The 25,024-nt window shown below is 36.9% G+C and overlaps 1 protein-coding gene across 5 annotated transcripts; it reads right to left on the bottom strand.

Annotated features, from left to right (window-relative positions):
* Positions 1-605: 605 nt before the first annotated feature.
* NSUN6 (NOP2/Sun RNA methyltransferase 6) lies at positions 606-24,297 on the bottom strand. Of its 5 annotated transcripts, none has more exons than XM_054057372.1 (12): positions 24,279-24,297; positions 21,893-21,988; positions 20,999-21,154; positions 19,247-19,326; positions 18,697-18,806; positions 15,858-16,011; positions 14,299-14,380; positions 11,799-11,918; positions 8,329-8,473; positions 6,322-6,470; positions 5,309-5,434; positions 606-2,469 (listed from the first exon to the last, which is right to left on the bottom strand). In XM_054057372.1, exons 2-12 carry the CDS (start codon positions 21,965-21,967, stop codon positions 2,257-2,259), a joined length of 1,410 nt encoding a protein of 469 aa, XP_053913347.1. In that variant the 5' UTR covers positions 21,968-21,988; positions 24,279-24,297; the 3' UTR covers positions 606-2,256. The 5 variants fall into 5 exon arrangements, with proteins under 5 accessions (XP_053913347.1, XP_053913345.1, XP_053913349.1 ...); XM_054057370.1 differs by having other exon boundaries at positions 21,893-22,002; XM_054057374.1 differs by lacking the exon at positions 24,279-24,297 and adding an exon at positions 22,712-24,269.
* Between the last annotated feature and the right edge of the window lie 727 nt (positions 24,298-25,024).

Genomic DNA, 25,024 nt, shown 5'->3' on the forward strand with positions numbered 1-25,024 from the left:
CCTTCAAAGGATGATACGGAGCATCTTAATTGAGTTTCTGCTATGAACTGCCTGATGGAGAAATCCAGTCCCGCACCCCAGCTATTCAGCAGTGAGAGGGGTGGAGGGGAAAGAGCTGAGGCTTAGCCCTTTAATATGCCAAGTGTTATTTTAAGTCTAGCAATTGATTTCTGCAGAAACAACTTTAGCAGTTAAAGTTCAGATATCAGTAATTTTTTGCAGGTGAAGTCTGGTCTGTAATTGCACTGGAATCAAATACAAGTCAGTTACTCCCCCATCCCGTATGAAAATCACATGAAATTGCCTTCTTGAAAAGCCCGATTATCATTCAAAACTAAATAAATCTAGGATAGTCTGAACAAATCTTTCACTAAAAATTCAGCAATCTTAATTCTTTCAAATTCAGCATTGCACAATCCCCTCCTACTGAAACTGGAGGCAAAGTTCTTTACTTTATATGCATAAGCAAATTTCAGTAGATAGTCTATGTGAACTGATTAACATTTACAGAATTTATATCTTCTGCAAAACCAAAATGCTTCTTTACTAGCACTGAGTTAAAAGACTTCAATTACTTAAAATAAACAACTAACTCCTTTTGTTACCAAGTAATTATTTTAACCTTATTACAGATTAAAAAGTCTGTAATAAGTATAGGCCATCATGTTTCTAAATAGGATATCTCACCAACTCCTGATGAAACAAAATTACTTTAAATCTTCTTTACACATGTTGTAGTTAATGGCAAGGAGCAACCAAAAGAAGTCGACAAGTAGTAGACAAGAATTCCATCCTCCCATCCTGGTAGGATAGGCCTTACAGAGGATGTACTAGGCAAAATTGGCAAAGCAGAAGAAAGGACATTGTTTTATTTATGAACAGTAGAAAACATATGGTATCAAAACGTTTACAGCAAATATAAGTAAACAACAAGACTACTGAGAAACAGAATTATAAATTGGTTTGATTATGAGTAAATGAAAAGCACTTCTGACAATATAAATTCTAAAAGAAATATTACTCTTTTAAATCCAACTAAGCAGTTATGTATGAAAAGACACATTTTTCAGGCAAATGCTTTCAGAAACTGGAAATTGATCAGCGAGAGGAAAAAAATCAAACATATAGAGATGTCAGCTGACATTTTTTAATTGTTTTTACCTCTTCCCTCTAATTTCAGTGCTATTGTCAGTTCCAACAGTACTGAGAAAAGAGAATACTGTTCAAATGGAGAACATCTCTGGAACTGAAGCAGAATTTTGAAATACATCTAACATGTTTAAAAAAATCAGATTATTAAAACTTTGAGCAGTGTATTAAGTCTGTTCTCATTAGCATGCTTCCCCAGTTTCCGTTTTCATATGATTTTTAGCTGGTGATGCTTTCTAACCAATGAAGAGTTAACAGTTGTTTGAAAGGTGATTTGCAACATTTCAGATGGTATTATGCCTTGTTTTCTGTCTTTTGCTATATTAATCACAACTGTAGCCCCTTCTGTTGCAAATGTTTAATTTTAAAATTGTCACTTGTCAGCCAGTCCAATAGGCTACTTCAGAACCAATACAGTTTATGCATGGGAAGTTTGATGTTGAAACAATATTTATTTACATTCCCAGAGTGAGATGGTTTAATATATTCATGCTGCTATAAAAGACATGCTACAAAGCCTAATCGTATTTTGTGTATATACTATGTGTACAGAGAATCTTGCTTGTGTTAAAATAAAAAGAGAAATGAGGTTCTAAGTATCAATTTACAAACCAGTTCTTTGTAAAATGTTACAGTGTTTCGTGAAGCAGTATTTAATGCAGCATTAACTATTGGGAAACCTTTTCCAAAATTCACAAAAATAGTTCCCATCTATTTTATTTATGTTTGCATTTCATAAAGCAGATAACTTCCTCTCCCAGAGAAACCCCGTTCCTGCACTCGCTGCCCTAGATAGGCATCTCACATGGGGAAAGATAGAACAGACAACAGTTATGAGTGAACAAACTTGTCCTTCATGCACTGACCTGCTGTAAATACAAAAGCAAATGTAGATTTAAAAATGATACTACCCTTCCCCCAACCACGACTTCTTTCTGCAACCTGTGGCTCCTTCCCAGCAGAACAGCTGGCAGATTTTATTGCTGCCATAGCAACCCTGCCGTCAGTCCGTTGGCTTGGAAACATTGCAGCAGTAAGAAACACACTTCACGTCTGAACTGTTCTCAGACTCACAGAGGCATTTTTTCAGGTTGCGTTCCTAAATGCTTATTTACTGTTCCTTTTAATAAATTTTGCAATAAAAAATCCTATACAGTCCTTATTTGCCAGCGAAATCAGATCATCTTCTTTGGAATCTTGCAAAGAATTAATATCCATTCCTTGCAGCGTCACAGCAGATGGATCAAATCTCTGCAGCAGCTTCAACTGATCAAGCGATAGTCCGGCTCCCCTCATGCCTTCTCCTCCAATATGAGGTTTCTTTTTAAATAACAAAGAAAAGCAAATAATTGCATCAGTGAAGTTCCTATTGTCCTAAATGAGTCCACTGAGTATTTATAGAGCTCTTAACAGCGACAAGTAAGATTCGTATCATTCACATGGAGGTGCACTTAGAAGTAATGTCGCCCTTCTTTTCTGGCCTGCACCTGACCAGTGTGTGTTCAAACACAAATACAAGGTCCAAAGTACTCTGAGAAGATGGTGGTGCACCTAAGCCACTGTAGCCCAGTAGTTTAGAGCACTTGTTGAAGACAAGTACACAGGTCTAAATCAATTAATTACTCAAAGAACTGAAACATCACAAGAAAGGTGTTATTGCCAGACAGTAAGAAGCTCTAGAAGTTTACATTTTCACTTATAAATGATGCAGCGCTTCTATGTACTCACTAACAGCTATGAGTCAAGTGAAAAATACTGATTCCTTACCCAGTTACTAATACACCGAGTAACAGTAGTTACCAAAAAAGACTAAAAACCTCAGCTGGGGAGACTGAAAGCCACAATCCAGAATACTATAGTGCCTGAAGAGGCATCATTCTGGAAGGTAATGCAGCAGAAAAATCTGAGCCTTGGATTTTCTATGCCATACAATTACACTAACAGGTAAACGGGAATACTGTGACCATCCCTAACATGTACGTATGTGAGGCAGGGAAAGAACGAAAGGAACAGCTTAGGCATCTGAATTCAGAAGATGATATTTGGCATCAGAATCCTGGAGAGAAGAAGCGCTTAAAGTCACAGCCCTTTTCTCAGCATTTCTTGTGAGTAGCCTTGACTGCTTTTTTGTTTAATACACTGAAAAATCTAATACTTAGCTGGATTGTTCTTCCAGTGCCTTCAGTAAGGAAACAGAAAAGGATGTCTCCTTTGTAAATCTGGTCTAGTGTAGTCTATAACGCAGCCTAACACAGAGAATTTTTTAAGCCATCACACTTTGCTAACACATGAGCTCACCCAGTCAGCACATGATGGGAGTTAGTTGCTTAACCATCTATTGTATGCTGTAAAGCTGTGCAGCCAGGAGGCTGCAGCCTGGCTTTTCTTTTCCTCTCCCTTACCAGGATTTCAGTGCTTTTCAGGTAAGAGACAGAAAGAGGTGTCCACTGAAAATTGAAAAAAAGTAATATACAGAGGGAGACAGTATTAGGGACTTGAAGTAATGTAACATAAGGATGGAAAAGTAAAAATCATGCGAAAACAGCATTACACAGGGTCAAGCAACTTGCTCAAAGACAGACCAACCTTTTCCTCTACTTTTTCCTTTTTCCTTCTAGTTAAGTTACTGCACTTAAGCTGATATATGGTATCTCCTGTGTGTAAATCCCTAAGAGGAAGTAAGTCTGCACAGAAAAAGGATCAGCTGCTATGCAGTAAACTCCATCTACGAGATCAACACCTATAGCTCCATCTCCTTACCCAACATGATTCCAAGATCTTTGCCAAAGTGAGAAAGTGGGAAGGAGTGGACTGGATATAAAAGTGTCCATTGAGAGACTAAAGGATGTGGAAAATACATAAAGGAGCATGAGGTAAGTCAATCCTAAACTCCAGCTCCTTGTTCATTAGAAAAGATTGTCTTAGTTTACATTGCTGGGGAATTGGTTGTAAGGTACTAAAAACTAGCTATGGGTAAACAATTCAGTGTCATCTCACTTAAAATATACTACAGACAAAAGCTTACTTTTTACAGATATGGCATTTGTGTGTGAAAAATAGTGCTTTATTCAAGACTGGTAGTACTGGTAAGTGAAAGTCTGTTAAACCAAAATTAATCTTGCATTTGAGTTAATAGAGCTTGTGTTTTGCTTCTTCTACTGAGGATTGAAACAGACAGAACTGAAAGATTTCTTGTAAATGGATGGTGAGAAAGCAAGCAGAACCCTGAAATACAAAACTTCAGTTCTATTAAATACTTACCAGTCTTCATATAATTTCTCATCATACAACTATTGTATATATTCATTTCAAATTTGGTTTAAAGATGCATATAAACTTCTTTAGGCAGATACAAGTCATCACAGAATATGTAAGCTAGCTAAACAGATACCAGAGTTAGACTTTTCCTCAAAGCCATCATGATAAAAGACTAACTCACCTAACTCATCACATCAACAAAAAAGGAATCGATATGTATATGATCTGATGATGAACTCTCTCGAGGTACTAATAAAAGTAACAGATATTTTTGAAATGTATGCGGTATAGATAAAAAATTCTTGTATTTCCATATATATTATCTCCTCCCAGACATCTTAATGGTAAACATTGACACCAACAAAGACTAGGTATGTTCCTGGGACACTGAGCTTGAAATAAATGTATCCCCTCATTTCCTTAAATAGTAGAAAAATATCTCGCATACGTATGAAATTCACCTTCCTCAAAACACAGGGTTCTTTCCATTTATTTCCCAACCTTTACGCAAGTCTTCTCTATTTCTGTAGCATTCATAAAACATTTTTCACCTCTCCTGTGACTGTGCAAAGCAAAATATTATGTAAGCACTAAAGAAAAATTGCAAGATAAATTTTAACCTGTCTAAACTCTCTTTTGTCCCTGTGTTTTAAATTACTGTTTACAAATCAAAACAACCACAGTACACAGTGTGAAACTACTTAATATTCCCAAAATGAAAATCAATTAAGCATGAAAATAGATTTAAAAGAGCTGCAGAAACCCTTGTGTCATTTCTATACATAGCAGTTAAAATTGTCTGCAGTGGAAAAGAGATTTATTGATAGTAGATATAGTGCGTAACTTCACAGTGCCAAAACAAGCTCACTGGATTGACCAAAGTGCTTGAAAATACTATTACCTGTTGCTGAAGCTGGAGGCAAGGAAAAGTTTTCAGGGCCCAAGCAACTTGCTCCTCATTTTCAGAGAGTGTAATCGTACATGTACTATACACTAAAACACCTCCTGGCTTCAGCAATTTCACTGCCTGCAAGAAGAAATAAATGATAGTTCAGCTTATTTTGAAATGCACAAACTTGCATATTAAGCCATATTAAAAGGTTAGAACTTAAACTCTCATCTTTCTCTCGACAATAGGCATTAGGATACCAATTCTTCTCAGGTAATACAGTTAAGGATCCCATGGATTAGAAAGGTTCTTCTTTCCAAATCAGCATTATAGGTCATGCAGTTTATTAATTAATTGAGATGATTCACCTTGTATGATTTACTTGTACAGCTCTGCATATTCCAGACAGATTAGTTTTGTTTTCATCTGTTGCTGCCAACCATGGCTACACATCAGTGATAGTGGATGTCAACTGTTCCCACATACTGGGCATGGAAGCTGTATCTATTCTGCTTTTTGAGTTGTCATTCACTTTGAATACATAGAATTCTTATCTTTCAGCATCAGCCCCACACACACTCCTACTAGCATGAAAGTTTTAATATGAACTCTTCGGATTTGTACTCCATTTCATATCCCACATAGTACCTCACGGCACAACTGCGAGTTCTATGCAGTGAACTTACAAAAGTGTGATGCTGCAGAGAAAAGACATTAACCTGCTCTGTGACTTAGACCTTTGTGATTGTTATAAACTAAAACTGATGAAACTGAAGGAATAAAAAAAATCACATACAAAGTTTTTTATTTAGTGTAGCTTACATATACCTTTCCCATGCTTCAGTAAATTGACTTCACCTAGCAGCAGATACAGTAGAGCTGAAAGGTCAACTCAATCCTAACACTTCTTTACTTAACTGCTGAAAAAAGTAGGGAAAATGAGTCACCATTTTTTGGTATGAAGTTTTATGCTGTGAAAGCATTTATCTTTGATTTTGCTTATCTACTCAATGGTTAATACATACCACAGTGAAAAGTTTGCGCTGTAGTGGCTGATAGGAGGTCACTTCTTTTAAAGTCGAGGAATAAGCCATGTTTGGTCTCTGTCCCATCCCACTACATGGAGCATCAAGAAGAATTCGATCAAATGACTCTGGTAAGAATGGAGGTCCTTCTGTAAGAAGCATTTTGCAATGTAAAATGTGATTTTTTCTTTCCTTATTTCACCATAGATAAGGACAAGCTGCCACCGTTTCCACGACATAAAACTTGTGTTCTATAGATGGTGTCTGCGAAAGTGATCTCGGCTAGGGACAAGTCTCAGCACTGCTGGTGGTAGACTTCCTCCCTCAGAAAAAAAGTCTTAGTTCTGTGAGCTCAAACAATACATGATCCCATTAGGCAATAATATATTTTAACCTCAATTCAATGATTTGAAAGTAAAATCTAAAAGTAGTCAAACAAAAATGTTGACATATGATTGATCAGAGGTGCTGGGTACAAAGTTGTACATATAGGTTGTAATGAGCCACAGTTAGCTCATGACTAAACAAGCATGTAAGTCTTTACTAAGAGAAGCCCGTAGTTAACCATTAAGCCTGCCTTAAATAATAATAATTGGACTGTCTATATAAAAACTCTTTCTGGCAATGCATACATATCTGTAGAAAATAAAGCACTTCATAATAACATGAAATATTACAAGTTCTAATGCATGACACATGTTGTCTCCACAGCAGAACAATTCAGTACACCAAGACTGTGAGAACAAGAATAGTTTCTGAATATTACCTGGATAGATAAGGGAATATGTAACTTCTATATACAGAGCCTATCCTTTCATCTGAACCCCACTGACTCAACAGCCCAAATGTTTCTATTGCCTTAGTGCTACAGAGACTCTTCAGTTCAGCATCACCAAGGCAAAAGCAGCTCCACATGTGTACTTGTGAGTAACCCATACAGAAGAGAGGCACACGTTTTACCTCCTTTTCACCTTCTGTTCCTCCAATATTCAATTTAGGTCACAAGTGAAAACAAGAAAGTGACTTCATACTACTGCTACCTAGCTTGTTGCAGCACTGCAAAATTAGTCTGTTTTGGCACTATTGGTGTATCTACCTCTGATCCATTACTAAAACATTTGAAATATGTCATGTCTTACTTGCAGGCAGCTACAGAAAAGCTTTCATGATCTCTCAGTATTACAGCTAGCTCATGATCATCCATTTAAGTGCTACACACCTCCTACAATATATTAGGTTCATAAAAAGCCTATTAAGAAAGTACCTTTATTCCTGCAAAGCAGGAATAATTGCAAAGAATAAGGACAAGGAAGATGAATTATGCAACCTGATTCCTACTTAGGCTAACTAGTGACTGGGATGAAATAGAGTGAGAAAGAACAGCATACATTGCTCAACAAACTAAAAATAATCAAGATAGCAGATACCATTTAAATCGTTCCATCATGGGAACAGAACCAGTATAATAAATACAGCACTTCAGAAAAGCAAATTAAATGTACTTAAAATAATACACTGTGCTTCTATAGAACTTTCCCTTGAACAGCTGAACAAACATCAATGAATTAAACCTTGCTGCACTCCTGGGAGTTAGGTATTAATAACCCCATTTTACAGATGAGGATTCTGAGGCAGAAAAGCCAAGCAATCCTGCAAAAATATTTTATTTTCGTAGACTAGGTCAAACAATTCAGAGTATGGGGTTAAACATTATCATGAAAGAAGCTTTAAGGCTTCTTCAGTCTTTGATAGTATCTAGGAAAGGAATGCATTTCCTTTGAGCATATCAGGTTGTGATAAGGACAGATAGTTTGAGTTCTGTATTTGCTTCATGGAGAAACTGATAATCATAAAAGAATGAAAAACAAAAGAGCATTCGCAGTGCTGAAGCAACCTAGGTATCTGCCAAGACTTCAAGGACTTGTAGACCTGTGTCTGTTTTAATATTATTAATACAAAACTGATTACTATTGCCTTCTAAAAGCTACTACTACTCAAGTTGTTTACCTTGTTCATCCTCTCTCTTCTCAACTGAAAGTGCCCTTGTTCCGTCATAGCAAAATGCCTTAATGCAATTCAACTGTAGCAATTCAGCATTCTGCTTAACTTTTTTGACCTTGTTAGCTATTTTGTCCAGGGCTATTACTTCACCCTGGAAAGAAAAGAGGTCTTCATCAAAAGCATAAAGATTAAATGGATCTGTTGTTCCAAATTTCTACTACACCCCCTCCCTACCCAAGAGCAGTGTAGTGAATAAAGCTTAGTTTTCCCCACAGAATTTTGTTATTTTTAAATCCACACTCCAGAAGTCATTGTTCTCCCATATTTTCCATTATAACTGCATTAGGCTAAATATTAGTCTGAATCTGTGTGCATTCTGACACTAGCTGCCTGGCACAGTCACACTCTAACGGGACCTAGAACATCTGACTTCTGACAAGTGAGGTTTTTTGTTTGTTTATTTTCATTTGGTTTGTACTATTTCATTAGGCACGAAGTTAAGTAAAATGTAATTATTTGAAAGAGGATAGATGTCTCAAATACATGTCAAAATAGGTCAAGAGGTTTTAAATTGGCATGGAGATGGCAGGAAACATGATCACATGCCACTCAGTCCTGAAGAAATGAGGCCCACAACACCTCTGCTTAGCTCAGACTCATAACACACTGCTATACTTGCAGTAGTTGTCTCTCGAGCTCTTTTAGGAAATACTGTAAATACTACAATAAATTTAGACATACCAGGGGAATCCCAGTTACACACTGTTCCCTTAATGAAAGAAAAAAGATTTCTCTTTTTCTCTCCACGATAAATCGAAACAGACACACACATCTCTATATGCTAAATGAAATAAGTAAAGGCAAAGGCTCAGCCACTCTTCATAGGACTTGTGCTCTGGACCTTTCACCAGTTTCGTTGTGCTTCTCTGGACATGCTCCAGCAGCTTAACGTCTTTCTTGCAGCAAGGGGCCCAAAACTGAATACAGTATTTGAAGCACAGCCTCACCAGCACCAAGTACAGGGGGACAATCACTTCCCTAGTCCTGCTGGCCACACCATTTCTGATACAAGCCAGGATACTGTTGGGTGTTCTTGGCCTCCTGGATACATTGCCGGCTCATGTGCAGCCAACTGTTGCCCAGTATCCCCAGGTCCTTTTCTGCCAGGCAGCTTTTCCAGCCACTGACACACGCACACTAACAAATGATTGTGCCTCAAAGTTAGATTTGTTACTAAGGCAGCTGATTTGCAGCAGATATACTGTATTGTGTGTTTAAGTCCTTCTCCTGAGATACTCTGAGGAAAAAGAACAAACTGGAAGACAACAGTTCTTCCCCACCTGGCCCACGCACGCCAGCCACTGCCAGAACCATATCCTGAAAGACATCTGAAAAAAACAGTGGTCTGGATTGGGATCCAGATAATAATACATTCAGAGAATCAGAATGGTTTGGGTTGGAAGGAATCTTAAAAATCATCTAGTTCCATCCCCCCTATCATGGGCAGGGACATCTTCCATTGGTTGCTCAAAGCCTCATCCACTCTGGCCTTGAACATCTCCAGGGACAGGGCACCCACGACTTCTCTGGGCAACCTGTTCCAGTGCCTCGCCACCCTCACAGTAAAAAATTTCTTCCTAATAACTAATCTATATCTACCCTCTTTCAGTTTGAAACCATTTCCCCTCATTCTGTCCCTGCACTCCCTAATAAAAAGCCCCTCCTCAGCTTTCCTCTAGACCCCCTTTAAGTACTGGGAGGATGCTATAAGGTCTCCTCAGAGCCTTCTCTTCTTCAGGCTAAACAAGCCTGACTCTCTCAAGCCTGTCCTCATATGGGAGGTGCTCCAGCCCTCTGACTGTCCTTGTGGCCCTCCTCTGGACAGATCCATGCCCTTCATGTGCTGAGGACTCCAGAACTGAATGCAGTACTCCAGGTGAGGTCTCATGAGACTAAATCTTTAACTGTTCCTAATTCCTGTTATAAAACTCTTAACAATACAAAGTAATTTTACATTTTGATTATCTCACCTAAAAACAATATATTATTTTTTGCAATTAAATTACAAAAAAATACAGTGTTGATTCAAGAATTTCTGAAATGTTAATGATTTAATACACTGTCTAAGGAAATTTAGTAAAGAAAATCTATGAATGGAACATGACAAAGAGCAGTGCAAATTTGCTAAAGGAGCATATATTTCTGTAATACCTTAAATTATAATTATAATATATACTCAGAAAAGGAAGATAAATTCAGATAAATGTCAACATCTGTATTCTTAATCTTTACCACTTAGCTGGAAGGAGGCACAATCAAGATATCTAAAATGACTAAGGGAAAAAATAACAGTTATACAAAATGTACATACATGGATGGAAAAAGTATAGATGTAAACAAATCCATGACAGAAATATATATGCTTTTAAAGACTTCTTTTAATTATGACACTGAAATTCTCTACTGAAAGCTCTACAAATCTAACTAATAAATAGTGAGTGACTGTCTAATGAATGTCTAATGCATGTCTGCAAACGTTCGATACTGAGGCAATCAATGCTACAATAAGTAAACTGTCACAGGACTAACCACCTGTGTTTTCTAAACACACTCCCACCGTTAACCCACTGCACCTTCCCATTAGTGCACAGAACACCGCAGAAGTACTGCGCAATGTAACCGCAAGATTTCTAAATGTATCCGATACATGTAATTAACTCTGTTCCAACAAAAATAATAACATTACAAAAATTTTAGAGGAAACATCACTCTGCTAGAAAAGAGTAGCCTGCATTTCTGTCTTTCTTTTTGCATATACCAATTTGATATATGCAAATCATTATTCTTATATCCAAATTCCTTTTGAATTGTGTGTTATATTCCTTCATCTTTCTTTAAATATTATTTTTTGTTTCTTCTCAGATTGTTACTTTCTTGATATATTTTTGATTTTGTGACCTTATGCCTTAGAATGACAATTTAGTCTAAGATCACATCAGCACTGCTCAATCGATAATTTTAACTGAACAGAAAATTCAATGGTTTAGGAGCTTTTAAACATGTTTTTATAAAGTGTTGTGCATTCTTTTGGTACACAGTAGTAACCCCCAATTTCCATGTATCCTCAGTTTCATGAATGCAGCATATTCCTGTGTAACTTTGCCTTGTGTGCTCTGAATTCTCGCACTACAGACAAATCAATAACATTTCAAAAGTGAACTCAAACTTATTTGAACAGGTTAGTTTGCAGCAACTAAGGTTTTAAATGTGATGGTGTCTATTTGATAATGATATTGTGTGTCCATTCAGTAACTGTGACGTAACAAAATATATTGGTAAGCAGAATGTTCAAATATTAGTGCTTTGCTGTTCTAAATTATCTTGGGATTCTTACAGCTAACTGAAGTAAGTTGTGCAAATGAACAACGGTCAGACCTTCTTCACTGAGACAGAAAATATTCAATGACTTCACTTACCTGGTCATGCATCAGTGCTGCAAGATGGGTTGTTTTTCTTCCAGGTGCTGCACACATGTCCAAAATTCTCTCTCCTGGCTGAGGGTTTAAAACATGGCTCACGACCACAGAAGGCAAGTTCTGTCATAAAAACAAATGAAAGAAAATTCCAATCTTATGTCCTGTTTCAAGTCCTGTATTATGGAATGATAAACTCTTCAGAACAAAAATTCATTCAGCAGTTAATATTACTATGATGTTGCTGTCAGTTCCTTAATAGAAAATTAAATACTGGGATTATACATAAGAGACAGTATAGGTCAGAAGTCTCCAGTGGCTCCATTTTTATTTTAAAGCTATACCTGTGTATCTATGACTGAAGTTTAAGGGTTCATGAATAGGGAGACTACAATACTAAAAGTAAAATAAGCTGATACTATCACAGACATAAAGCAGCTCTGTATATTACAAATAATTTATATTGAACTGTTTATTGCAACATTTATTATATGATGTAGTATAATAATGAGCAAGATGAGCAGGCAGTTTAAACTTGCTGAATTAAGATACCAAGAAGCTGAACTGCATTATTAATTGTATAAACAGATCAGATGCACTGAAATAGAAGAAAAGTAATGTGCAATAATTGATCAAAGTACTGCATCTTACAGCGTATGGAAATATTCTGAAACATTCTCTCCTAACTTAGTTCAACACAAAGGTATAAAAATCTTTTAAAGTTGTCATTACTACATGTTGTCTTTGGTCAGCACAGTTTCAAGGTCCACATCACAGTGTTAAAAAAAAACAACCAATAATTAGATGCTAACACAGTCATGTGCAAAAGGTCAAGGGAAGTGATACTTCCCCTCTTCTCACCCCGATGAGACACATTTCAAGTGCTGGGTCCACAGGTGGGCTTCCCAATACATGGACATAGCGGAGTGTGTCCAGAAAGGGCTATAGGATGATTAAGGGACTGGAGCACCTGACATGGCAAAGAAGCTAAGAGAGCAAGGACTGTTGTGCCTGAAGAAGAAAAAGCTCAGAGGAATCTTATGCCTGTGCATAAAAATACATGATGGAAGAGAGCAAAGAACAGAGCTGGATTGTTCTCTGTGGTATCCAGGGACAGGACTAGAAGCAATAGGCACAAACTGAAACACCGGAAACTCTATTTACACATAAGGAAAAGCTTTTTCTATTTTACTGTAAGTATGATCAACCACTGGAAAAGGTTGCCCAGGAAATGTCCATTCCTGGAGACATTCAAACCCAACTGGCCATGGCCCTGAGCAACCTGTTTCAGCTGACCTTCCTTTGAGAAGAGGGGGTTGGACTAGATGACCTCCCGAAGTTTCTTCAAACTCAACCACTCTGTGAAATTAAAAAACAAAACGAAACAAACACCACAAACTCCCAACAACCTACACTTCAAATAGAAATCAAAATAATTTTGAACTACAAAACAATTCTAAATTTGAGTGCCTAAGGTTGGCATCCAGATCTAAATCCTTCTACTAAAACACAGATCTCAGTGTACAGAAGCTAAATTCTCATGTGCACCAGTCTCTTAAATAACCTGTGTCTCTAATGATTCTGTTCCTTGAAGCAAGTACTCTTGATAAGCTGAATCAGGGAAGAAAAGGCCTCTCCTTTATTGCAGGCCACAAAACAATATATTGCTTGATAAAATACCCTTTGCTTGCACCAGAAGAAAGAATCGATGCTGATTTAAAAACATTAGTATCAATTATAAACAGAATATATGCATAAAAACAATTCATCTGCTGGACTGACTCTTCTGACAAAAGAAATACTGACTAAGACAATTCACTGTAAAAAAAAGACTTCCAACATAGCACAACTGGCCAATTGTCATGTCCAAGACTGCTTTTAACTAGTTTTATTGTGGGGGGAAAGGAATCTAGGTACCACAAATAATAAAGACGAGAAGGGAAACACTAGCTTGAAATTAGATCTTAAATTTTACAATAAAACTATACAAAAATTTGTCATTCTTTGGAAGCTGTGAAATCTATGCAAGAGGTACTGAAAGCTCTGCACTGTAGATTTTTCATGGTTATTATGTTCAGGTGGATTTTTTTCATTACGGCTAAAAAGACACGGATTTTCTCTTTAAATTAAACCCAACTTTATACTTGGAGATCTTCCTGGTTATCTACAGAAGCATGTACCCTGAAAGAGGCTCATAATTCAGAGTTCATAGGCAGATTCCAAAATCTAAAAGTTCTACGAAGAATATCTGTGCAAAAACAATTTAAATTTTTGAGTGAATATCTCTAAAGTCACTTTGAATTCCCTTATAGTACCTCAGGTGCAGTATCATTAAACCAGCTACATGTAGATACTCACTTCATTCTAAATGCTTTGTTCTCTTTAAATCCAAAGAGTGAAGTAAGTATCACAATACACAACAAACATAAAGTATTACTGTGTACTTCGAGAATATTCATTATTCTGCAAATAGTACACACTTATATTTCTGTAACAAACATACCTGTAAAAACAAATTACTAGGGAGCACATTGTCAAATGAAGGACTAAGGTAGACTGGCTCTGTCATTCTTATGCCCATGCCACTGAAAAACATGAAAACACAAATTTCAGCTACTCAGATTTATAATTTTAACAGTCTTAAATTAAAATCCTTATGCTTACATATACATATAGAAACTTGAAACAATAATCTTATAGAAGAAAAATACTTTTACAGTTTTGTATGTGATATTCTTTAAAATTGCATCATTAAGTTGGGTAAAAACATAACAACCAGATTTAAATACATTAATTTCAATCCATAACTGCTTTTGGCTAGTCACGTATGCACTAGGGCACTGGCTTATGATTTCCTACTCGAGTCTCCCTTCATTTTTCTAAACTGCTGCGATTTCAATCATAAAACTAAAGGAAATTATTTCAAAAGCCTTACAGGAACATTGATTGGCTTGCAAAGTGAAGGTTTTGACTTACAAGTAACTTCCAAGTTTTAATTATGGATGAAGTTCAGTCGTTAACTTTCATAAAGTTAAGACAGATGCACGAGGAAATGGACAACAATAAAATCAAGAAAAAAAGGTTACTAAAGATAACAAGAATGACCATTATTCTGCATAAGCACTGCACAGTCCAACAAGAAGAAGGAAGGACATGAGAAAGCAAACTTGCAGAAACCAGATTTGGTGTTATATACTGCCATTCCATGTCATCAGCTCAACAGATATATCCTCAAACTACGTCTACTATATTTGACCTCTAATAAATCAGAAATCTGCTAACAATGTGATCTTCTTTTACTAGATCTTTTGTAGTTTGTTCTCAGGATGTAAAGTTTCATTCATTAATCTGATGTCCATGCTCCTCTACACTGCTTTTTATACGTGTTTTAGATGACAGAAGAGGAACAAACCACGTGCTCTGGCAACAAAATAGACAAGCAAGTAATCTTGAAATAAATAACTACCTTGGCAAATGCTATTAATATTTTTAGGATATCTGACCTTATGTTCTGTCCCCAGCCCTGCCAAAAAAAGCCCCTACAAATATTTTTAGGAGATGGAGATATCAGCAAAGCTGCATTTCAGTTCCATTCAACTAGGAAAGTGGAACAGAACAATTTACTAAAATGCAATTTTGCCACAGTGGGAATGTTTGTCAGTTCTTTTTGTCCTACATTACTGAAATCACATACTTTCTGAGAAGGCTCCCATTTGTATCCTCCTACCTCTAATTAAACTGGTATCTGGACACCAGTAAGAAACTAAATGTTGAGTCTGCTAATACTATGGTACTTGAAACATAATTGCCATCACATTGCCTCTGCTGCAGTTGTGAAGTTACAGAAGACAGCAGGAAGCACAGTCCTAGTACATCCCCAGAAACTAATGCTTCCCACAAATACTGGAAATCCCAACATGCAACATAGATCTCAGTCAAGGTTATCTTGTAGTTTCACAGGGCACAGAACTGTAGGGCACAAAACATTTCAAAATGCCTTCCCATCTTCTTCCTTCCCTTTGCAAAAATTGAAGGCGTAGATTGCAGTTAGTATAGACTTACTTCAATGGGCCACTTGAACAAAAGATTTCACTGCGACTCAGTTCTGAAACCCCATTTCCAAGAAAAACTTTGACTCCTTCAAATTCTTTGGCTCCCCTTTTACATTTTCCTTCAATATCTGAATACACTGAGACCAGATCTCCAGCTTTCATAACTGTTCATAGAACAACAGAAAGTTTGGGATTAATATTACGCTTGCTAAGATAGCAGCAACTAAATAATTTAGGATTTTCAGTAGGCTAATTACTGCAACTCCTATATCATAGCAAAATTTAAATTTTCTTAATGTATTCAAGAAAAAGGCTTAACAGATAATAGGCTTGAAAGCGCACATGGTGAACAATAGCTACCAAATGACTAGAGCCATTGAGAGACACAGTGTTACAAATCAGACAGTATGTCTTGCTTCTTTAAGAGGCTAGATGTATCTTCACTTTGTTTACTTTATGGTCAACCTTAAGTTTTAAGCACATTCTTCAAGATCCAGTCTTCTGTGTGTGCTCCAAGCATGCAAGTACATCAAACAACATTGGTTCACACTTACTGTACAAAGATAGTAATACTAAATTTGTCTAGTCAGCTCTCATTAGCTTGGTAGAACATGGCTATACATGCTTTTTCTGTATCTACTGCTTTGATACAAGTGATGGTATATTCCTGTTGCAACAATTGTTCTGATGTGGTGCTTTTCCCCACTGAGTCAATTGCTGCTCTCAGTAATTCACCAAAAGTTTTACCTGTCCTATTTAAACCCTCCACATCAGTAAAGTATGTCGGGATACACTAAACTCCAGAACTGTAGTCCTAGGGACTTAGCAAACTTTTTGCACTAGAACAAAAAACATATGGAAAAAGGGATGGTTTAGGTGATTTTGTAGAACAGTGAACAAGAACTATGCTCCAACTGGCTGAAAATATGCTTAAAAATTAGGTTTTCACTGACAGCAGTAAACAATTTTCCAAAATTGTATTTCTCAGATGTCAGACTGACTGGAACAACCAGAAGATATGACAAGTAAGACTAATGGCAGTTCTGCTTCCTAGGAATTTTTTGAATTTTGTTTAGATATCTTTTCTTCCATTTTCAAGCGGCCTTCTGAATATGTAGAAATGCCCCGGAATTCTTAAATGGTAATATTTCTTGAGTAGCCAATAAACATTTCTTTTTTTGCATAGCTTCTTTTCACAAAATGTTATACAAAACATGATCACCTACTGTTTTCTGCTTAAACATCACTGAACAAAAAACTGCAGCAATTTAAGTCTTCCATCAAGCGTATTTGCAGATGATTTTTTGCAGTATTCAAACAAAATAGATTGCATTTCACTCTATGACAATTATCTTTTCAAAATGTATCAGTACTGTGTGCAGTTCTTAAGTTTTTGTAGTTTATATTGACATTCCATAAACATAAAGAAAACATACAGTTTGATTAGTTAAATTAAACTCAAAACCCTCTGATAATTAGTTTATCCTCATTTGGGCTGCAAGTTCCGTGATTAAATATCTGTTCTTGCTGTACTCTTCTTCTCCCTAGTTAAACCATCTGTGCTTAATGTAGCCTTATTATATTTGGCCTCAAGTGGGTAGTGTGCCGTTTCATTTTACTTACCCATCTGCAATTCCCCTGAAGTGTTCCTAAAGTTTTACAGTATCTTTTCTTTTCTTAGAACTGATGTTGCATGCATAATTACATGCACCAATTATGATAAATCACTAGTTGACTCAAAGAGGGATTGGAATATTTATGAGGTAGTCTAAATAAGCAGTTTCAACAACTGCTACAGCAATATACTTATTTCATTATAAAGTCCTAAATTGGAAAACGTTCCTGTTCAGTGAATTGGACTTAAGCACATGCTTAAAACTTCTTGAAGGCTTTTCCTGAAAGGGAATGAAGTCAACTGGCCAGATAAATGCTTTCCTGATTCACTTGGTTTAATAAGAAGAACCATGATGATTAGTAAGTCTCACCACATTAGAATAATGAGGTGAATCATCCAAAATGATACTGGTTTATAAAGTTAATTTGACCTTTAAATAAAAAACAAATAGGCTGCTGAACACTAAGCAAGTATACGTAAATTTTTCATCTTGTCTCAGGCACTGAAAGATGAAAAGAAAAATCCATTTATTAAGAATCTGACATTAAAATAGAAAGCTTCTCATCAATAGAAAAAAATTTACTAGAGATTTCACAGAAACAATATCAAATGAATCACCAATGGATCAAAAAAGTAAAATCCATTTTTTTAGATCTATAACTTAGAATCTGACAGGATCATGAAGGCAAGTGCCTTTGTGACTTCATGACGAAATAACATATCTCTGGGAACAGTATTTATTAAAAAAACAACATACAGCCAGTTACCATCCAGACGTATTTGTTGTGTTCTATTCTTCTACCAAGACTGGAAAGTGGCAAAGTTCTGTGAGTTTATACTACTGAACATCCATATTAAAAATTACAGTATTCGGTAGTAAAAAATCTTCTAAAAACCCAGGTTTTATTTTAAACATGCTCTTTAAAAAGACTTTCAAATCAAAAGAAACTGAAATCCTTGAGAATCCATCTGGGAATTACATATGAAAAAAGGAACTTAAAACAGGCCAGGTGAGAAAATTATATATAATTAATTACAAGCATAATATAAAAAAAGTGAAACTCTCCCCTTAAAGAAAAGAAAAAAAACTTATAAAATGTATTTACCGTAAATCACAGGATTAATTTCAGCTGTGACCTGAAAAGGGTCACTATTCAGAGGAAATTGTCATCAAGGTTTGACATTTTTTTCTCCCTCTTTACAATCTAACTGGGTGTAATTAGAGAACTCTTACATTTTGAGGTAGATACAATTCCAGGCACGTAAACATGTGCTCCTCTAAGTACTGCATAGCCACAGTGGGCTCCAACAATGACTTCAGATGCGTGTTTCTTTAAATCTCGCCTAAAAATACAAGATGTAAAAATTACAAAAAAAATTAAATACCTTACAAGGAAACTGTTCATAAATACTATACTTGTCACGATATCATACAAAAAATAATTAACTATCAGGTATAACATTTAAAATATGACCTTTAGTCTTGACGGAATCAAAGAGCCAAGAAGGAAACCAGTCCTCAAAACAAAGCAGATTCAGGCACATTCTGCCACTACTATGAACCTGTCACAGGAGCATAAATAAATTATACTAGGATAGAGAAATAATTCTCTATCCCTTCCTTGGACAGGATTTGGTTAGGATAAGGACTGTCCACTAGGTCTTACTATAAATGAAGTTGTGCTTTATTTATAGTGAGTTAGTTATCACAACCATGTAACAAGAAATGTATAAGTAAAATATGTATTGTGACACTTTAAGGTTAAAGACTGAAAATTTCAAACCTGGGTCCAATGACAGGAATTAATAAGATGTCCTGGAGTTTTGGGTGCTCAAGAACTGGAACACATAGTCCTTGAAATTGCTGTTTCATTGGAAAAAAAAAAAGCATTAGCATGCAATACTAAAAAACCCCTAACATTTAAGAGCTTGATTAGTTTGAAAAGTATTTTTCCATTCATAATTCATAGCTGTAGAGTACAAAAAGAAACGTAGTGGAAGCAATTAAGAAATGTTTGCAAATAGTGTGTAAGGAAATACTCTATATTAAAAATACTGGTGTGAAAGACTAAACATTTAATAAATTGAGAAATAACAAGGCCACAAAGGGATTCACTGAGAACTAATTTCAAGGACTGGGACAGTGTTCTGACACTCATAACCCTACCAGTGGTTGTGCTTTCTTGAGGAAGAAAGTCGTGTCAAGTTGTCATCAGATCACAGTAACACTACCAGAGAAGCCTTGGTCTAATCTATGTAATAATTTTTGAGTTATCGGTTATAAGCCACGGGTTAACTCTACTCATGTATTGCCTATTGTACTCAGGATGCCAAGTTGGAAATAAGTTTTATTTTTCTTGTCAGCTGACCTTTGATTGGGTACTGACAGCCAAATTATGCATATAGTTGAAAAAGAAAATGACAGCTTGCCATTTTAGAACTGTCCTGAACTTTAAAAAGACAATGTTTTCTTGCCTGAGCCTTCTAAAACATAACCCTAAACCATGCAAACCCATAAATCAGCGTGCACCCAATAAATATTTTCTCTTAAGAAAACAATCCATGAGCATACTTTTGTTTTAAACTGTTATTTAGTTTCCTTTTCTAATACAATTAGAAATACAAAGTGTATGAAAAGACAGCCTTAATACAGTTTCAGCAAAGCATTTTCCCTTGAAGCAAAATATCATACCGCAGTATACAGTTCCAGATTTCTACAATCAAGCTAAAATTAGCATAATTCATTACCATTCCAGCCAACAGAATACTGTCAACTGCCTCTGCATGACAAAAATGTCTTGCCTCCTGTCATGCAATATCTCCCCGTACACCCACTAGCATTAATAATTTACTTAAAGAAGAATGGCATCTTTTTAAAGTCTGTCCTTAAACAGAATGAAGACCTAGAACAGAGTTTCAAAGCAATCTATTTCTTAAACACAAGATCTTGCATATTATCAAATAAATAAATGTTTAACTAAGGTAAATAAAAATCTAGTAAATTATATAAAGATTAAAACCACATTAAAATAAAGAAAATACAGCAGCTGCAGGGCATCACTCTGGCTCCAGTTTCTATAACATATAGATTTTCTTCACTTTTCTAGGCAGTGCAATGAGACATACAGCTATTCTCCTTTCATCTTAAATAAAAATATTCTAAGCACGGGGAACACAGCATACTGGACTACAGTCTTTTTCTATTTCTACCATCTTCTCTAGACTTATGATGCCTGTACAGTATTTACTAGATTAGTACTCCAATCCCATCTAAGGTCTGGATCTGCTATCTGAAAAATGGTTGGTTGTCTCTTCCCTTCTGTTGTTGCCTTTGCCAGACGTATTAGATGATGAATACTGCTAGACAATTTTCATTTAACATTTAATGCTGATAGGAAAACAATAAGATTCATAATGTTAATACTAGTGGACATGTATTAAGTTAAAGAATAGCTTCCAGTGAAGATAAACTCTCATAATCAGTAAACAGATTATATATCCTGTTATTTTTGCTTTAACAAAGAAATTGCACAAACCTTCTGGATCTCTTGGAAGAGCAATTTTTTCACATGTTGCACTGAGGCCAAGTGCGTATTAACTCTAACAGTTGTAAAAGCTGGTGGATGAGACAGATGACTCAACAGAGATTGATATTTATTCTCCACCTCCTGTGTACCTAAAGCAGTGATAAGCTGAAAGTGAAAGAAGGGATTTTAAAGTAAGTATTAGAGACTCACATAGCAGCATCTTCTACAGTGCAAAAAAAAAGCACTAAACAAACATTCTGTAAAAAAGGAGGAATATGGTTGTGTGGTGTGCAAGAGTGAGAAATGTCTATGTCTGAAGGCCTAACTTGAGTGAAAACCTCACAAATTTCTTGAGAAGGACTTGTTGGAAAAACAGTCGTATTAGCAAGATCACTGTAAACAGGCTGCAGCAAGTACCAAAAGTACTGGTGAGCAAGCTCTGTGATACTGTACGAAGAACAGTCCTGAGGAGATGGAAGAGTAGATTCAAAACTATGAATTAAAAAAAATTACTTTTTCATACTCAGAGTAAGAGTTAGTGTCCTTTGACATAAATTGTCTACAGTATTTTCGGTTCTGCATTGAGGTAATGGAGTATTTCTTGTCAATAATATGAGGCTAATAATTGGTAATTTTCTATATGATCAATCTTCAGTGGGATTGAAAACTGAAGTCTCAGATTTATCATAAGTTTAGTTTAAATATTTTTGTTACTTTGATCCAACAAGCCTAAATAATAATTTTATATTTTAAATACAACTATATATAAAAATCTGTGTCTAATGTAAAGGCAATACTTTATTGTAAGGTATTAAACTCACACAAAATATTAAATCAAAGGAATATTAATAGTGTTCAATTAGTGAATATTTCTTCATGATGAATAGTATCTATTTCACATACCTCATTATTTCTGAACACTTTGGTGAGATACTCTTCAACTTCATGTTGGAAAGAGATTTTTGGGAAAAATGACATCTTCCTTTAGTGAAAAGAAATCTGCTGGTAAAGAACTGAAATAAGCAAAATATTTTCTTAGCAGTTTTTATCCAATTCTGTATAGTGTAACACAGGATGCACTCACAAACTAAGCTGCAGTTTCTGATTCCTCTGTTTTAATCCTGCAATTTCACTGTACTCAAAATTCCAAATATTGCTCAACATATGACTGTAACACTACTGTTAATCACATTTCAGAATATGCTCATTAATATGTACAGCATTTGCAATCACCTTACAGTGAGGTTACTGGTTTCCTTGCTGCCACAAACTTCCCAGCCATAACTTCCAAGGCTACTGTATCAGTGTTTGAAATGTGACTAATATGTCACCAACTCTCAGACCTGTCCCATTAAAGTTTCCTGAGCTCTTAAAATTCAATAGCTTGTTCACACTAACTTGAAAGGACAGAAAGCGAAACGTTCCCTCTATCACTAAGGTTTATTGCATCCATAACAAAGAAATCTGAATACTAAAATACTACATTTTCATATTATGAAGCATACTTGGAGAAAATACATCTGAAAGTCTGGTGTTCGTTCTATTTGAATAAGAGGCTAATTTTCAATTTTATCATGCAAAAGCCCTCAAGAATATCTTTGATATTTCAGACTCAGTTGAAGTTTTAATGCCACAGAATGATTGAGGTGTTCTCACAGTTACTTCTTCATGGAAAACCAATCACTGATCTGACAGTATGTTGGCAATGGGGCTTGCTTCTACCTTATCTTTAAAATGTGACTGAGCGCTGCCAGGAAACACGAGCCAGTAGATGGTCAAACCCAAAACCTCTTGGTCAAAACCACTGCAAACAAAGTACAGAACTGCAATGAAATTCCCTAGATGTGTTATAAATTGGAAGTGTTACTCCCATGATACAAATTAACAAGACAACTATGTCAACAAGTAATGCAAAATCTCTATGGTTTTGAAATTTCATACCAACATCAAAAAGTTATAAATGGCTTAGAAACCACCACCCTCCTAAAGAGGATGGCAAGCATATTACAATGCCTGCAATATAATGAAGGCTAAGAACAACAACAAACCTAAACAAAAATAAATTTCATTTTGCACCATGTAGACAGGGTATACATCACACAGAAGCATGATGCATCTGTGCTTTTAAACACAGTTAATGAACAGTTTAGGAAGTGAAGAAACACATAACTGGAGGAGTTACTACTTGACACTGATTAGTTGATAGGGCCTGGTACAAAATGTTACTACAGAAGAGCTGCTCTGTCACAGCAACTGCAAGGCATGTGGACTCAACACATGCATTCAAATGACAAATACAAGAAACCCACTATCATTGTGCTTAGTTGAGGAAGAGGAACAACGCACAAATGAAAAGTAATTTCTCTGTTAAAAGGAGCTGTCAAAAGAATAAAACCACTGTAAGCAGTACAGAAATTTAAAAACTGTGCAACTACAGGTTCACCCTACAACTACACAACCTGCAGCTTTGGCACTGTAAGATGCTTCTTCAGTGACCATTATCTCAGAAAAGACCTAATACAGCTTCTAACTGTTCAGGGAAAGGCGATGATCTACAAACAGAGAATGGTTTTCAAATAAGCAAAGACTAAACAGTTTTAAATCTTCCAGGCTGGGAATATAGCTGAGGTGCAATAGATTAAAAGCTTATAAATTCAGATGCGGCAGGAGGAAAGGACAACGAGGGAGCGTATAATGCCTCTCCAAACACAAGAGTTAGACTTCAAACAGAAGTAGCAGGAAGCAAGTTTGAAACCAAAGAGAGGCATCTTTCCATCTTGCCCCAGGAATAGCTTAGCAGACTTCATAAGACAGCCCGCGGGGAGCATCCCCTCTCTGTTGATCACCTCAGGATGTCCCTTTGCCTCTGCCGAGAGGGATGCTGGACCAGGGCTTTGATCTACTTCCACCCATAAAACACCCAGCACCCAAAGATGCCGAAGGCGATCTAACTTCCAAACCTCCCACCCTCATGAGGAAAACAGTTCGCAGGCTCATTGCTATGGGGAGCGGAATCGAGGGCTCCTTCTTTCATTCCCACATCTGCCCCGCTACTGAAATCGCCAAGTTGAAGGGGACAGGGGGAGCGCTCAGCTCTCCGCACTCTCCCCGAGGCTCCGCGCGGCACCTCAGGCCAGGAGGACGCGCCCCTCAGCGGGGCGCTCCTCTGTCACAGCCCTTAACGCCAGCAGATACGGAGGGCATAAGCCCAGGCCCATCCCGCGAGGAGCCCGGCCAGGCTGCAGCCTCCACAGCGCTGCGAAACCCCCGCGCCGCCATCTCCACCTACCGCCGCGCCCGGCCCCACCTCCCCCGGGGCCGCGGCAGGAAGTCCCGTCCTCTCCGCAGGAAGTCCCGCGCCCCCTGGTGATTGGCCGGAGACGGCTCGGCCGTTGCTATAGGAGACAGACACGCCGCGGCGGGGTCGGGTGGGGCGGCACAGCCCGGCCGGGACAATCAGCGCCTTTCTCGCCGCCGTCGCGCTTTGCTGCAGAGGTGATTAAATTAACACCTCTCCTGCGAGTGCCTGAGGATTCCTTCCCCCGACCTCTCCTCCAGGTGCTGCCAAGGGAGAAAACGGGGGAAACCCACACTCGAGTTCCACGTGCAATGACTGCAAACGAGCCTGCCAGTTTTAAGTGCTTTATTTTGGAGAAAAGAATAGCGTGCCCGCAAAGCCACGAGGCCTTCCCGATACAAGAAGTGGTTACTAGTACAAAAAGTGGGATAGTTTTTATTTAAGCTAAAGTTGAGCTAAGTTTCTTCTAAGTAATTGTATTTTTTAAAGTTAGACACGATGTCCTTCTGATTGCCTGTTTTTCTTTGTGTTTTTTTCACTGTTCATTCTTTGGAGATGTGAGAAACACTCATTCACTGGTAAAATATTGAAAAGGACAAAGTCTTCGAAGCAAAGGCAATAATATTTTTTTTTACAATTCAGCGCTAAATTGGATGCCCATCTAAAAAAGGCATAAGGCCTTACAAAATTAGTAGGTATATATACTAGTTTTAGACAAAGAACCATACAAACCTTCA

This window comes from Cuculus canorus, chromosome 2, assembly GCF_017976375.1.
Source record: "Cuculus canorus isolate bCucCan1 chromosome 2, bCucCan1.pri, whole genome shotgun sequence".
NCBI classification, from domain to species: domain Eukaryota; kingdom Metazoa; phylum Chordata; class Aves; order Cuculiformes; family Cuculidae; genus Cuculus; species Cuculus canorus.